Source organism: Pleurodeles waltl, chromosome 11 (genome assembly GCF_031143425.1).
Source record: "Pleurodeles waltl isolate 20211129_DDA chromosome 11, aPleWal1.hap1.20221129, whole genome shotgun sequence".
Lineage (NCBI taxonomy): Eukaryota > Metazoa > Chordata > Amphibia > Caudata > Salamandridae > Pleurodeles > Pleurodeles waltl.
The window spans coordinates 572,863,505-572,879,934 of record NC_090450.1 but is presented as its reverse complement, the minus strand read 5'-3'; the positions used below and the strand labels follow the sequence as shown (position 1 = coordinate 572,879,934).

The window sequence follows — 16,430 nt, the reverse complement described above, 5'->3', positions numbered from 1 at the left end:
ATCCATCCAGCGTGGGACATCTGCACCAACCAGGAACCCACATCTATTTTCTTTGGTGCAATATTGACTTTGTCTTCTCACCGGTGGTTCTTCTTTTGCACCTTCATCCAAGGTTAGCAGGGGCTCGTGTTCTCCCTGGACTCTTCAGTGCTTCTTGGACTTGGTCCCCTTCTTCCCCAGGTCTTCAGGTCCAGGAAACCATTGTTGGTCTCTTCTGGTTCTTGTACCGTCTTCTATCACAACTCCTAGTGTGTTTTAGGAAACTTGCTGTGTTTTACTCCTGCTTTCCTGGGCTTTGGGGTGGGGTATTTTACTTACCTTTGGTGTTTTCTTACACTCCTGTTGCCCCTCTACACATTACACTTGCCTAGGTGGGAAACAAACTTTCGCATTCCACTATTTTAGCATATGGTTTGTGTTCCCCCTAGGCCCATTGCAACCTATTGTGATTTTCACAATTTGCACCATTTCCTGACTGCTTACTTACCTGTTTTGGTTACTAGTGTATATATTGTGTAATTTACTCACATCCTAAGGGAGTATAGTCTCAAAAGTATTTTTGGCCTGGTGTCACTAAAATAAAGTACCTTTATTTTTGGTAAGACTGAGTATTGTTTTTTTATATGTGTGAGTACTGTGTGACTACAGTGGTAATTCAAGAGCTTTGCATGTCTCCTGGTCCAGCCTTGGCTGCTCTGTCTACAGCTACCTCTAGACAGCCTGGCTTCTAGACACTGACTACATTTCACTAATAAGGGATACCTGGACCTGGTATAAGGTGTAAGTACCTTAGGTACCCACTACAAACCAGGCCTGCCTCCTACACCCCTCTGTTCCTTTACAACTTAACATTAACGTATAGAACATGCACACACACATATGGCCAGCAAGACGTCCCCTTGAAGATGGGCTGTAGCCCAGACGGGCTGATTCTTACGGGTGTGAGGAGAAGCTCTAGGATGAAGTATGCCACCCAGTGGATGGGTCAGGCCTTTCACTCCTTTAAATGAAGGGTTTTCCAGTGCGGCTAAAATCTAACAAATGATCCTATTTGCCCTACAGTATTTGGAGCTGGGTGTGCTTAGTGTAGCCAAAATGTCCAGCTTCTGTTTCTTGATGAACACTTGTATCATAGTCTAAGCAAACTATCCACTCCACAAGTGTCACTGCTGCACCAGAACATTTCGGAAGAGGTAGCCATTAATAGTTGTAGGACAGTCACACCACAGGAATACTATGTGGTTGTTATGAATAAATATTCCATATTTCCTGCAGTCATGGCAGCACCTAGTACATTCCTCATTTCAGCCACAACAATATTTTCTCTATGTATAGCACATCTCTAGTTGTGAAATGTGAAAGCTGGCCACAGTTCAAAGGAAGAACCTTCAAAGACTTTGCCGGGTAAATGGTTTTCATCATAGAAAAACTGCTCCTCTTAAGCTTCATGATCACTTCATGGTAGCCTTGAAGAAAGCAATGCAAGTGACCAAACGTAAGAAGCAGCCCATACCCCAGATTCTGGCAGACACTGGGAATCTTCAGAAACCACTGACACAGAAAGACTCTAAAGCCGCCCACCAAAATTATGTTTGGACAAAAAAATTACAAACTCGGCTCTCTGAAGCTGAGGAGCCCTCACCAGTCACCCAGCAAATGGATCAATAGCAAGACAGCCGGAAGAAGAAGAAAACGAAATGCTATGCATGCTTGAGGTGAGCCCAAGTTTCACATCTCGCCAAGGAGATCAAACAGCGACCAGATCCAAAAGAAGAGTGGCCAGGGCACACCCGTATTGTAGATCCAGATAATGTTCAGGAATTGAGCAGAAGCCCAGTCTGGGAAGATGATGTATAGGAATTTATTATAGATGCAAGTAGGTAGTTAGAGTCTCAATCACAAAGACTGCCAAAATGTCCATGTATCCAGAACAGCCAGATGGTAATAAACAGTCAGAGTTACAATAGGTTGATCACATATAACAACAAGTCCATACAGCAAAACAGCCAACACGTGTTTCGTCTTCAAGACTTTGTCAAGGCTGTGAAAACATAGATGAACAATACATACAGGTGGGTCAAGTGGAATTGTACAAGGCGAATCAGACATCTAGATCCTTTGTAAAATAGGTGAAAAGAGAGAACCAGAGGATACGTGCAATAGTGTTTGGCATCATAACGTGAATTATACGTGGGGATGCGCATAGTAGGTGTGAAGAAAGAGAGAACATAAGAGTACCAAAAGGATCCCATAAGCAACTGATCAAATCAAGTTTAAAAAGGAGGACAGCCAAGTTAACCTAGAGTAGGATGAACAGGCAACATCCTGTGAGGTAATATTATCATGGATGTAACTCCAAAGTGGGACAAAGTGCACGTGCATCTTACTGTAGAGAAAAGTAATTCTAATAGTAAGCAAAAAAAGGCGATGCGAAATGTGCTGAGATGTGAGTAAGAGTTCATCAAAAGTGTGCATTAAAAAATAAAGGTAAGGTACCTTCCGATGTGTAAAACGTATATATAAATACGGTTGAAGCATATAACGTACTGCTGGTGGTCAGAATCTCTAGAAGTCAAATAGTACTGGAGAGAGGAGTGCTGGCCCTGATAAGCCTGGGGTATAAAGAGCAATAACACATATTAGTGCCTGGTGGGTAATGTACAAGAAAAAACAATGTTAGTTTAAGTGCTAGTGTCCCCATATAATGGGCATCAGGGGAGAGAAAAATAAAATGCCCTAATATGGAGTATAGGTGAGAGTTGTTAATTATTGAAGAGTGTATCACTGTAAATCAAGGCTCGGCAAATAGTGTAAATGAGCCGGAGCCTGCTTGAAAGGAGCTGTTTGTAAGGCGTAAAGACCGGAACGGTCTAAGTGCTGGTATAAATCAATCCTGTTAAAACATTCCGAGACGCGGAACGAAGAAAAAGTAAATAAAGCGGGCGGTTGCAAACGGCGTCTAAAACGTGGCGCTCTGTAACATTCAGCAACCGGTATGCAACATGGTGTCTGCACAGAGACCGCAAGGTAATGCACGTATAGACCCGCGCCAGTTCCCCGTAAGGGGGAGCAGGTAGTGAAGCAGACCAGCAACGCTGGTAGTGTCTTACCTCAAAGTTCTTGGAAAAACCACCCGTGCCGGTCGCGTCGGGATTTGGCAGTGTGTTATGCCAGTGTGCGTGTTTGCACCTTTTTAAAGGCTGTGACCGGTTGGGAAGAGCAAAGCGGAAATAAAGAAAGGACTAAAAGTGGACGGAGAGGAGCTTAAACAGCCCAAGGTGGGGGCCATTTTAAGACGGAGTGAGCCCTCATGTAGAATAGTACTACGCGTAAGAGATAAGGAACCAGAAAAGGGTGTAGAGGTCAGACGTGAAAGTAGTGCTAATGAGTACAAAGGATCCAATGTATTCCGTTAGAGATACAACACTAGAAATGTTTAGAACAATGCAAAAATAGCAGTGGAAACAACGGTAAACAAGTTGTATAAACATGTAAAACAAGGAACAAGATCAAGGCAAAGATGAATAGGGCAACAGACGCATCTTGTAAGTCAAATAACTTTCTTGCAGTAGAATACAACAGTAATTGCTGGCCAAAAACACATATAGAAATATACCCCAGTGTATAGAGTATATGGTGATGAGTATTGTATTGAGCAGGGTGTTAAAGAAAGGTGAATAGATCTTTGTCAATGTTAATGCCCTCCTCCACAGCTCTGAGTCTAATAATCCAACTGCTTTCTAATTGTCTAAGCCGTAGCGTTTTATTGCCACCTCTGGGTAGTGAGTTCACTGCATCAATACCATGTATACTAATGCCCAGTATCTCTTGCTGCCCATGCTTGGCATTGTACTGAACCGCAAAGGGATAGTTGACGTTATTGTTGCGGATGGCCCTGATGTGTTCTTGTAGTCTCTCCTTGAGTGGTCGGATGGAGCTACCCACATAGATGAGACTACAAGTGCAGACTATACAGTAAACCACAAATGTGGTGTTGTAGTTGATGAATTTATTAATCTTGTAAGTAACTGGTGAGTTGTATTGAAACTTGGTAAGCTTATCTTTGATGAAGCAGCACATATTACAATGTCCAAGCGACCAGATCAAAGACACACCAGAAGCGGGTTTACCTTTTGACCCAGAACCGTAAATCATTACTGACATTTGTGAGTCTATGATCACCAGTGTAAGATACTGACACACCAAACTCAAAGCTCTTGATTATTTTGGGTACTCATGGATGATTCCTGTCTAGTCTCTTTAGAGGGTGAAGGAATATATGATACAAGATTTCCATTAGAAGACATGTCCAGATGACTTTGCCCTAATGTCTCCAACTCATCCATTTCCCCACCTAGTTTCTGCAAACCTACATCTTATGCATCCCACATCCGCTGAAACACTGTGCCACTTGAAAGACATTTCTACCATGGGCTGAGTAACTCCCCTATGTTGTTTCTCAAATTTAGCCTTAATTTGGGGGAAAGGACATTTGTATCATTTCCAGCTTGCACACGCTCCAAGAAGGGCAGGGGTGGGAGGAAGGCCGATGATTTAAGAGAGAGAGAAGTGCCCACACCCAGCTCCTATATCTGTGAGCGGCCGTGCAGTATAGATTACTTCACTTGTATACAATTTCTGTTGCTGAATAAAACATGGTGCTTTTACACAGAGTGTGTGTCAGTGCTTTCTATACTTTACACACACATTCCCCTCTGAAGACATACCTGGCAGGGTCAGATTGGGAAGGTGGGCAGTCGTGCATTGGGTCGGTGCCTCACAGTGACCTGTGGGCTGGTTTTTCAAAGCCTCTGTAAAATGGCCCACAGAGCCTTACTGTCGTCCCCATTCACCGTCAGGCCACTGTAATGTGGCACCAGCATCATGGGCCCTCCCCTGCCATGTTGTCAAACTGAGGCTGGGGGCCTGGTGTTGCTCTGGCGCTTAAGGCATTTTCACCTCGGGCCCCCTGCCTCATGTGGCTTGGCTGGCCCAGAATCCGTGACATCCCCCGCCGGGCCATCACTTTTAGCCATGTTGCACATGGGGGTGGGAGCATGCAGGAGCCTCGCATGGGGGGGGGGGGGGGGGGGGGGGGATGGTATTTTTACCTAAGCCTCCCCCCCCCCCCGGATCATCTATCCTGAGCTTTTCCTGACCCCTCCCCCGCAAGGTCATCATCCTGAGGCTATTGTGGGCTGGGGAGGGGCCACATAAGAGAAGTGGCATCCCTAGGGCCAGGTGTTGTCACTTCGGTACCAGTGTCTTTTAGTCCTTTGTGGAGGGGTGAGAGTGTGCTTGCATAGACCTCGCTGTTATGGCACCTTTCCCTGAGGGAAAAAAAACATAGGATGAGGCGTTATGGTCAGAACTACCCATAGTGGGGAGGTAGGTTTGAGTTCCTGGGTCAGCTCAACATCCTATAATTATTGTCAATGTTAATGCCCTCCTCCACAGCTCGGAGTCTAATAACCCAACTGCTTTCTAATTGTCTAAGCCGTAGCGTTTTATTTCCACCTCTGGGTAGTGAGTTCCCTGCATCAATACCATGTATACTAATGCCCAGTATCTCTTGCTGCCCATGCTTGGCATTGTACTGAACCGCAAAGGGATAGTTGACATTATTGTTGCGGATGGCCCTGATGTGTTCTTGTAGTCTCTCCTTGAGTGGTCGGATGGAGCTACCCACATAGATGAGACTACAAGTGCAGACTATACAGTAAACCACAAATGTGGTGTTGTAGTTGATGAATTTATTATTCTTGTAAGTAACTGGTGAGTTGTATTGAAACTTGGTAAGCTTATCTTTGATGAAGCAGCACATATTACAATGTCCAAGCGACCAGATCAAAGACACACCAGAAGCGGGTTTACCTTTTGACCCAGAACCGTAAATCATTACTGACATTTGTGAGTCTATGATCACCAGTGTAAGATACTGACACACCAAAGTCAAAGCTCTTGATTATTTTGGGTAATCATGGATGATTCCTGTCTGGTCTCTTTAGAGGGTGAAGGAATATATGATACAAGATTTCCATTAGAAGACATGTCCAGATGACTTTGCCCTAATGTCTCCAACTCATCCATTTCCCCACCTAGTTTCTGCAAACCTACATCTTATGCATCCCACATCCGCTGAAACACTGTGCCACTTGAAAGACATTTCTACCATGGGCTGAGTAACTCCCCTATGTTGTTTCTTAAATTTAGCCTTAATTTGGGGGAAAGGACATTTGTATCATTTCCAGCCTGCACACGCTCCAAGAAGGGCAGGGGTGGGAGGAAGGCCGATGATTTAAGAGAGAGAGAAGTGCCCACACCCAGCTCCTATATCTGTGAGCGGCCGTGCAGTATAGATTACTTCACTTGTATGCAATTTCTGTTGCTGAATAAAACATGGTGCTTTTACACAGAGTGTGTGTCAGTGCTTTCTATACTTTACACACACATTCCCCTCTGAAGACATACCTGGCAGGGTCAGATTGGGAAGGTGGGCAGTCGTGCATTGGGTCGGTGCCTCACAGTGACCTGTGGGCTGGTTTTTCAAAGCCTCTGTAAAATGGCCCACAGAGCCTTACTGTCGTCCCCATTCACCGCCAGGCCACTGTAATGTGGCACCAGTATCATGGGCCCTCTCCTGCCATGTTGTCAAACTGAGGCTGGGGGCCTGGTGTTGCTCTGGCGCTTAAGGCATTTTCACCTCGGGCTCCCTGCCTCGCGTGGCTTGGCTGGCCCAGAATCGGTGACATCCCCCGCCGGGCCATCACTTTTAGCCATGTTGCACATGGGGAGGGTGGGAGCATGCAGGAGCCTTGCATGGGGGGGGGGTATTTTTACCTAAGCCCCTCCCCCCGGATCATCTATCCTGTGCTTTTCCTGACCCCTCCCCCGCAAGGTCATCATCCTGAGGCTATTGTGGGCTGGGGAGGGGCCACGTAAGAGAAGTGGCATCCCTAGGGCCAGGTGTTGTCACTTCGGTACAAGTGTCTTTTAGTCCTTTGTGGAGGGGTGAGAGTGTGCTTGCATAGATCTTGCTGTTATGGCACCTTTCCCTGAGGGGAAAAAAAACATAGGATGAGGCGTTATGGTCAGAGCTACCCATACTGGGGAGGTAGGTTTGAGTTCCTGGGTCAGCTCAACATCCTATAATTATGGGCAAGTCACTTAATCTCCCATCATAAAATAAAACTTTGGTTTTGTGTAACGTAATTGCTGTTTATGTAAATTGCTCTAATGCCTTCAGGTCGAGTTCACACCATATTAAACAAACAAAAAGATTTGAGAATATGGGCCATTTTTTGTTGGAGTGCCTGGGCCTAAATGTGATCCCAATCCGACCCGGGTCCCTGGATACTTATTCAACCCCCCACCCCCAGAGACATCACTTCCACAGAGAGAGAGTACATATAGCTAGAAGCTGATTAATAGATTCCAATGCCCCCAGAGTAGTGGAGGCCCAATGAAACACTTTCACAGAAAAGGCTTTCCACTAGGAAATAATCCATGGCATGGATTCGGACACACCAACAGAAGAAAGGCCTCCAGTTAAAAAGAATATAAAATCCAATGGGCAAGCAAGAATTTGGCCTTATTTTTACTCATTAAGGCTGCAGGAGATCTGTCCATGTGCCACAGTATTTGTGAGGCAGCACCAGCATTAGCGCTGGTGATGCCCGGTGCAACATTTGGATTACTCACCACCACCTTTTAACAGAGCCCCTCAGGTCTCCATAACCACTCTCTTTCAGATGCATTTAATTTGTTTTATAGCACCACATATACCAGTGTATGGTGTCAGAGCAGAGAGACAATCAACCATATGTGTGTAAATTAGTGCTAAGGAAATGGCACATAAGACAAAGGACTGACTAACAAGGTGTAGGAGTCGCATATCATCCATAATGGTAGGCTGTATAGCTTAAGAGGACGTGGTCTGGAGAAGCACAATTTCAGAATTTAACATGCAACACCATGGTTTGGGATTCTCTTTAATAATAATTGATTTCTACCCAAATTAGCACTTTTTGCAATATTAGGATAATGAAACACTGTGGAAAAATCATAACGCCCTAATCTATTCCTTGCAGTATTTGATGATAGTTAATAGCTCACTGTTCTATATTAGGATTTGAACATATAAACTGCAAGTACCAAGAGAATCTCTGGGACAAAAGCAGTCAATCACTTTCCATTATATACACTTCTGTGATCTTGCAGCGGGCATATTAACCCTCTGTGCTACCTTAAAAATCTGATCTCTCTTCAGGAAGAACATTAATCACCGGAGTTATATTATTGTTGCCTGCAAATTGCTGGAGGCAAGGAACGCAGCAGCAGGTGCTTTTCAAAGCCATAATATACTTCCAAAAACGGCGCCCCACCCAAAGTGAACGCCCGGTGCGATGGCACCGGTCGCCCTGCCCTAGAGCCAGGCCTGGTGTTGGGATCTATGTGTACGTGTTTTTTTGTGTGTTAGTACATGTGTGTTCGAAAAAGACAGAAAAGTGCCCCAGTCCTGGCCTGTGAACTACCTCAGAGACGAGTCCAGATCGATTGGTTATAAATGGGCTCAGCAGATAAGGACATCAACGTGCCGTTCTGGCAATAATCTACGGCTGTACAAAACAATGAAATAAATACATCTCGTCCATTTTTCCTCACTTCTAAAGACAGCAGTTCCGGTGGTCTCGTAGTTAGGGTGACCAGATTTTGAGGAGCAAAAACCGGGACAGGTCAGACATAAAAGAAGGACTAATTACTTTTCACTCACTTTTATATCTGACCTGTCCCGTTTTTGTGTGTAGCTTTGTGAATGTGTGTGTTTATATATATACACACACAGACACACACACACGCACATTTACAAGACTATACATATAAAATTAGCTATGGCTTGACCTCCCAACCTGCACCCCCAACACGCCCTCACCCACCTCTCTCTGCCCCCCACTCCGTCTCACTGCTGGGAGCAGACAGGGGACTGTGTTGCCTGATAGTAACAAATAAATTACTTTATTGCATACTCTGTAGGCGTCTGTTAAAGGAGAGCATACCTTGAATTTATGTTTTCCTAGATAATCTGACCTTTGTCCCAAAAAACGGGACATTTGTTTAAAATTAAGAGAAGCGTCGGGACACCGGGACAGTCCTCTAAAAAACGGGACTGTCCGGGGAAATCCGGGATGTCTGGTCACCCTAAGGTAGTGCAGGGCTTTGGGGTCAGACTACAAGGATTGTGGCTAGAAGATTCTGCTCCAGCTCGCCCTCATATACCTCAATCTGGGGTTTCCTTGTTGAAGATGATGTATTCAAGGAAAAATTCACTCCTGCTAAGTCGCCCAGTATGGAAGCTGTTCGAGTCAAATCAAATTCTTCCACAACTGACTCTAGGACGAGTGGTCAAGAGTCTGGAGCCTTTAGAATTTACCAGTGAAAGGACCAGACATCCCTGGCATTCACAGAAGTGCCCTAATTCAGGAGTCCAAGATTGCTCGATCAATGTCGGATTTTCAAACTATTAAATAAATATTCATTTAATTAATTTAAATAAAAGTGATTTACCTAGTGGTTACACTAAGAATCTGGCATAGATCTGGCCTATCTGGCACTACGTTGGATGCCCCTTCCCTAAACTGTGGTATGGGTAGGCACCAAGCAGGGTCCATGGATAAGACTGAACAGAGAGCACTGTTCGTTGTATTTTAGAACTTATGCTGAAAGCCCTGAATCAACAACAAAATATTCTGGCCCATGGCGCCAGGAGCACAGCAAAGTGTTTCACTGGCCCTACTGCAAGGAAGGAAATAGTCCCTCTGACTGTTGTTTGAACTGGGAAATACAGCAATAACAAGTGTTCAGGGGGTCCCACTGCCACTGTACCTGCTGCACCAATGGAAGTCATGCCCCTGCACGTCAAAAACATTGCACCTAAACTACTTTCGGCTTTCACTGCCATCAGAACTGAGAACCCACTTGAACGTTTCTAACCTGTGTATGTCAAAGGTTCACTTGCTGTCTACTGACCACCTCTTGTGTTCTGAGAGCAGTCTGAGGGAGAGGGATTAAAATATATATCCCACAATTTGGTACAGACCTCTGTGAGTCTCTCGATGGTAGCCGCCCTCCCTCCATTCCCTCTTGAACCCTAAACCATATAAATTAGCGTTAACGGGGATAGTTCAGCCTCTGTGCAGCACTGAAGCCCAGAGAGCTCTGGGAGAGTTGAGTGAAACTGAAGACGTGAAGATTCCGGCAGAATCCATCAATGCCACCGAGGATGGGGCAGAGTGAGGAGCCCTCGTTACCATCTGCACTGCCTTCTGATTCTTCCCACTGGAACCCCCCTCTACGACACCTTCATCTGGCAGCTAAGTATCCATGTAACCCTGCAGGTCTCTGGTCTCGTGTTTTTACAAACCCTTGTTATCCGATAATATTCAAAACGTAAGCACTTTCGGGGCACTCTCCCGCCACTCTCTACCCCCGCCACTCGGGTGTTTCCTCTTCAAAAGCCAGTCCAGCTGCCACCTCTCCTTCATCGAGCCCTGTTTCACCAGGCCAAGATTGCTCTAATGCTTTTCCAAATGCTTTAAATGGGAAGAAAAATAAAGGGATCTCCAAAAGGGACATGTTCAACAAAGCATATTGGCTCACATAATTAGCAGCGTGGCTTAAAACGTGAGCTAGAGCCACGCACTTCACACAGCATGCCACATGATCACAGAACCTCTGTGAGGTTTTCTCTTGTTGCATGAAGCCTTATCACACAACAGCCACAAGTCAGACCTATTGGCTTTGCCAGCGCTTGCTACTGGTAACAGATAAATGAGTAACAGTGACACTGTTCTGAATATTTAAAATGTCTCAAATCTGAAAATCAGAGACTGAATTAAATATTCGGAGGGTCTGTGGAAGTGTAGAGGTCTTCCGAGTGCCTCACTCGGACACGTTTTTCCCCTTCACACCACCTTCTCTGCAGCCTGCCTCTGCTAGACACGCTTGCCTCTGCCCACATCTTTCCGAAATCCGCCATCCGCATACTTGTTACGTCATCTTCTCAGTCGTCATCACCGTCTTTTCACCCTGTCCTTCTAATTCTTGGTGTCACCGCCCTTCACCATTCCCTATCTCAATACAAACTCTCTCCACATCTACAAATGCAGCATTTTCTTTTTCCGTGTTCAGTCGATATTCAACAGGAGTGTGTACCTCCTTCACTCCCCTTTCACATAAAACGGTCATTAAAACTGACACATATCTGACCACCGTGCTGTGCGCTCTGCAGAGAAGCCAAGCACAGGATGTGTCACCTGAATGAAAACCTTGATGGCCCATTTACAGAAACTGAAAAATTCGCAATGCCTTCAGCAGCCCCTCCAGAGCTCTAAATCATGCCACGAACACCACCTCAACTCACCCAGGCACCTAGGGGCAACTCAGTTCTCAGTAAGCGCTATACAAGGGGCCTATTGCTTGAAAAACCCCATAGAAACATCTTGAAAAAGCCAATACTCTATGCAAGAAGTAGTGAAAAGTAAATATGGACTGCATCGCTGACATGGATTACCTGAAAGGTTTTTACTGTCACTTTTGAGAAATCGATCAGTGATCTTGCCTGTAAAGGTAAGAACATTAATATAGGGTTCAAGAGAAATCCGGTTCAAGGTCTTAATTAAAGCACTGGCAGGGACACACTACTTAAAGTCCTGCTCCCCCACCACCCAGGGACTGGTTCTTCAGAGTGAGTGTGCATGTCACAAAAACACATCATGAACCACTAAGGAGCAAGGGCCGGAAGGGTAGGCTAGGATGCAATGCCAATCTAACTAACAAACTCTCATATCCACGGCTCAAATGAACTCATAATAATACTAAAACTGTACTCATATTTCCCGATACTTATCCATCACTAATTCTTGTTGGGTTCCGGAGTAGCGTGCTACTAGCCGAAAAGCGCTTTGACGCCTCGTCAGGGGTAGTAAGCGCTATATAAATACTATTACAATACAATACAATAAAGCACATCAGACGCCCCCACCCCGCACTGACTAGACGCTTAACTACCCACCACTCTGCTGTGTCTTCTGCTTCACCCTAGCGCTGTGAAGTGACTTCGAGGCTACATGCAGCACTTCATGAAACTCCACAAATAAATAAAACACCAAGTCGACCCTATCAAGCAGCCCTCAGCCTTGGAGCTGCAGAGCTGGGTCCCAAGTACTACTCAGTTGAAGTAATCCACCTCAGTTCTGTCATGTGGTATCCCCTGGCTTTTGGTGATACTTACTAGGACACCTGAAACCTACTCTCCCTTCCTCCAATGCCTACACCTTCACTCTGCGAATGCCCCTCAGCCCTGGCATCCAACCCCCTGATACTGCAGCATTGACATACTGTCCTGGCAAAGTACGGCAATTGTCTCCAGCAGCACTCCCTAAGGCGTCCACACAGGGCGCTGATTATCAGTGCTTATTTTGAGCCGGTGGTTTCCGGTACGGGGCACCGACAGGTTTTTTTTTAGGGCGCTTAATTTTCTGCATCAAACATTTACTGCGACCAAAAGACATGTGGGAAAGATGGAGGGAGAGAAAGACGAAAAAGCGTCACAAAGGGAGAACGCAGAAAGCTGCAGGAGTGAGCTGAATGAGCAGGGAGTGGCTGTAAATGGATTGAAGAGGCCCGAGATGGGTTCTGGGTTACGCCGCCTCAGTGTTCGGTGTTCTCACATTCAATTACAGCAGCCGCGTTTTTCAGAGGAGCGTTTTGGGCACCCGCATGTTTTTATTTACAAATTGAGCACTGCTGCCTATGCCCCTCTATCCTGGCATAACCCACCTTTTAGTACTAAAATACACAGCTTACACCACAGAGCTCATTCACGGTACCTCAGTACTGATGGCAGCATTTCATTGGATCCATTCCTGGGATCCACACACACGGATCTACTAATGCAACTCAATTTGGCCTCTCACTTCCCGTCCCGACATTGGCACGGTTTCCTCTTCGGCACTTCAATGCCCATGGGACTTGCATCCTCCACAAATAACTTATTTCTCGCCGTCTCCTTCTCTGCACTAGCCGTCCCCCGCGTCGCCCTCGCGTTCCGATGAATAATTCATCCCTTACTGACTAACAGCTCAGGTATTTCACCACTCCAGACAGAACATTATGTCCTACCTAGCTGGCAGGGGAGCCGTGTCATGTGGGGACCTCGCGCCAGGCCTGTCTGTAATCCAACAATACTTACAAGCTAACATATAAGACAGTACTTATATGTGATATTGAAACTACAAGTCCCGGCATTCAAAGTGCTGCTGGCTAAAAAGTAATAAAAACTTCTTGATGAAGCCACCGGCCACCTGGCAAATACTTCGACCAAAGCCAGAGATCCCCTCCGCTCTAAACGCCTAGAATGAGTAAATGTGAAATGACCCCTTAAACTGAGCCAACCCCAAGCACGTGACGTAAATCCGCCCCCTCAGTCACCTCAAAGGAGGTGATTGTATGGGATTTGCTGGTTTGTCTGGGGCGGGGAGGTTAGAGGGGGTCCTAACCTGTCCGAAGGCGTGCCTAGAAGCCCCTCCGTGAAACAACATGCTAGCAGGCGAGCCCCTTCACACCACTCCCCCGCCCGGAGCAGCAGAGGGCAGGCTGCTCCGTGCCAGGTGAGACATCAGAGGTGGCTTCTAGGCGAACACCTGGCAGCGCGGGTCTTCGCTGAATACAAACCAGTATCACGATGCAGGGCGGAGACGGTGATGCCCGGACCTCCGGGGCAGCCTGACCGATCCGCACTCCAGGGGAGACCAGAGCCCACCCCAGCCCGCAGGAGGGCACCCCGGGTGCCAGCGCCCTGCACTTCGCCTGCCTCCTGATCTCTTCGCGTTGTCCCGTTCCCTCATCATCCCCACCGCGCCCTCGCCTGCTCCCTGGGCGCCCACTCTCGCCCCCTCCTGATCCCCTCCCCTGCTGCTTCCAGGTCCACCGCGTCCCACCGCCGTCTCTCTCCCCGTCCGCCACACCTCCGCCTCAACCCCCACTCCAGTGCGCCCCCCGTGCCATCCCTTCTTACCGCTGCCCCCACCCCGAAAACTTCACCATATTCCCCGACCCTTCTTGGTCCACGAGTTTGTCCCCCTCGCTTTCCCTGCCTCCCCCTCCTTCTTCCGAGCCCCCCGCTGCTCCAGCACACCGCACTTTCAGGCCCCCCATCCACCTGACAGGACCTCAGCTGTGCCTACGGAAGTAAACTTGGGGTACTCACGGAGAGTCGGGGTCCGCAGAGGGGGTTCCGGCCGCCGAAGGAGATTTCGTCGCAGGACCCTGCGGAGGAAGAGAGATGAGTGGGTGAGAGAGGCGGCAGGGTGAGGCTGCACTCGCATTCCTACAACTCTTTCTGAGCAGGAAAGTCTGCAAATTTGGCAACAGGTCGTGCAGAGGAGCCCCCAGGGTCCTAAACTCCTCGGATGAGCAGGAAGCAGGTGGAGAGCTGATCACACAGCGGGAAAAGAAATCGGGAGTGGCCAGGGCATTAGTACCCGGCCAAGAAGGACACCGTGCCCTGAGACCCGGGGCCCATGATGCAAGCTCTTTGGCAACCAAATAGGCACAGTGCCCTGAGATTTAGACGGAGACAGTAATGAAGGGCACAGTGCAGTAGGCAAAGGGAGGCACTGGGGTGAGGAAATGCCTACTGGACTCCGGCTGAGGGAACCTGAGGTTACAGAATGCGGATCAACAGCATATGGCTACGGGGCATGGTGGCTATAAGACGGGCACTTGTGATATGGTAGCCACAGACCGGTGTTAAACTTTCTTCATCAACTCAGAAATAAGTTTGCTTGTGGTGCCTCCTGGGGTGTGTGAAAATGTTGTAGGGGGAGGTTCCGGAGTGTGAGGATGGGACCTGAGCATGGTGGAAACGCACTATGCTAATCATGTCTGTGCACTGATAAAGATTCATTTATAGGAATTGAGCAATCCAGATTCACAGGAGGACTGGTGATAGCACAATAGTTATAGGATGGCACAGGACAACTGTCCCCTCCATCGTTGCAGAAAACATTCTAAAAGAGCAGCATTTCAGGATACTGCACAACCCCATCCCACACAAAAGCTGCAGAATTGTTCCCGACTCCCTGCCAGGGCCTTTGTCAGCCTCTTCAAAGAATGGTCTGTGAAGTTTCTAGCGCCACATACCATCAGATAAACAGCTACTACCATATCACTGAAAAACTCCTTACATGGCCTGTTGATTCCTAAAAGCTATCACCTGATATTTCCAAATTATTATTTTATCCATGATGATGGAGAGGATTCTTGTGGTACAACTCTAGAAAAATTGGGCTCTGTCTAACTGCAGGTCTATCACGTGGCTTTATAACGCTAAGGCCATATTGCCCTCATCCATTTCCAGAGCTCTCTTCATTCTCTCAAACTCCAAAACCTCCACACTGACCAACCCTAGGAGCATCTCCCTTTCAATGCCTGGTCCGTATTGCATTTCTAGATCTCACAGACCACCGGGACTCTCTATGACTGCACCTTCTCAGCTCTCTGTGACACTGTTGAGGTTGCCACGCTCTAAAACTCCAGGACGCACTTCACTCTCCAAACCTAAGACCTCCGGGATTCTCTCTAACTCCAGGACTGTCCCAACTCTCTCCAGTTCCAAGGCCGTATCTGCTCTCTGCCACATATAGATCATGTTAGTTCTCTACAACACGTGCATCATCTCACCTTTCCGTAACTCAACGGCCATTCCTACTCTTGCTAACTTCATAACTAACTTGATGTTCTACAACTCCAGCACGGATCTGGTTCAGGACCACATTGATTCTCCAGCAGCAAAACCATTCCCACTCTCTCCACCTCCAGCGCACTCTTGATTCCCGCCATATCCGATACCCTTCTGACTCTTCCCAAAGCCAGGACTGTCACAAATCTCTCCAGTCTAGGACCATTTTCACTTTCTCCAACTCCAGCACACTCTTGATTCCCAACATTTCTGATACCTTCCTGCCTCTAACTCTGGAACTATCACAAATCTCTTCAATCCTGAACCATTTCCACTCTCTCTAACTCCAGCACACTCTTGATTCCCACCATCCCTAATACCCTCCTGACACACCCTAAAGCCAGGGCTGTCTCAAATCTCTTCAATCTTGCACCATTCACACTCTCTCTGACTTCAGGACCATCCTCAGTAGGCCCGTTTCCAAGGCCGCATTGGTTTTCTACAACTCATCGACCATCTTACACTCATCAGCTTCAGGGCCCTTTCATGTCTCTCCAATTGCTGGGCCACACCGGCTCTCTACCTCTCAAGCACCAGTGGTGGTGACAGTGAGAGTGAAAAGTGCTTCGCTCCTGTTGGATCCAGAGTACAAGGTCAGTCCTTTCTGACAAGTAGCAGTTGTTCAAGCAAA

At 47.1% G+C, this 16,430-nt stretch overlaps 1 protein-coding gene across 10 annotated transcripts in view; it reads right to left on the bottom strand.

Annotated features, from left to right (window-relative positions):
• The window catches only part of SORBS3 (sorbin and SH3 domain containing 3), a 293,967-nt gene that overhangs the window by 94,705 nt on the left and 182,832 nt on the right, over positions 1-16,430 (bottom strand). For all 10 annotated transcript variants that reach the window (XM_069214033.1, XM_069214036.1, XM_069214035.1 and 7 more), the window contains one exon: positions 14,267-14,325. In XM_069214033.1, coding sequence (XP_069070134.1) covers positions 14,267-14,325 — 59 coding nt within the window. The remainder of the gene's footprint in view (positions 1-14,266; positions 14,326-16,430) is intronic.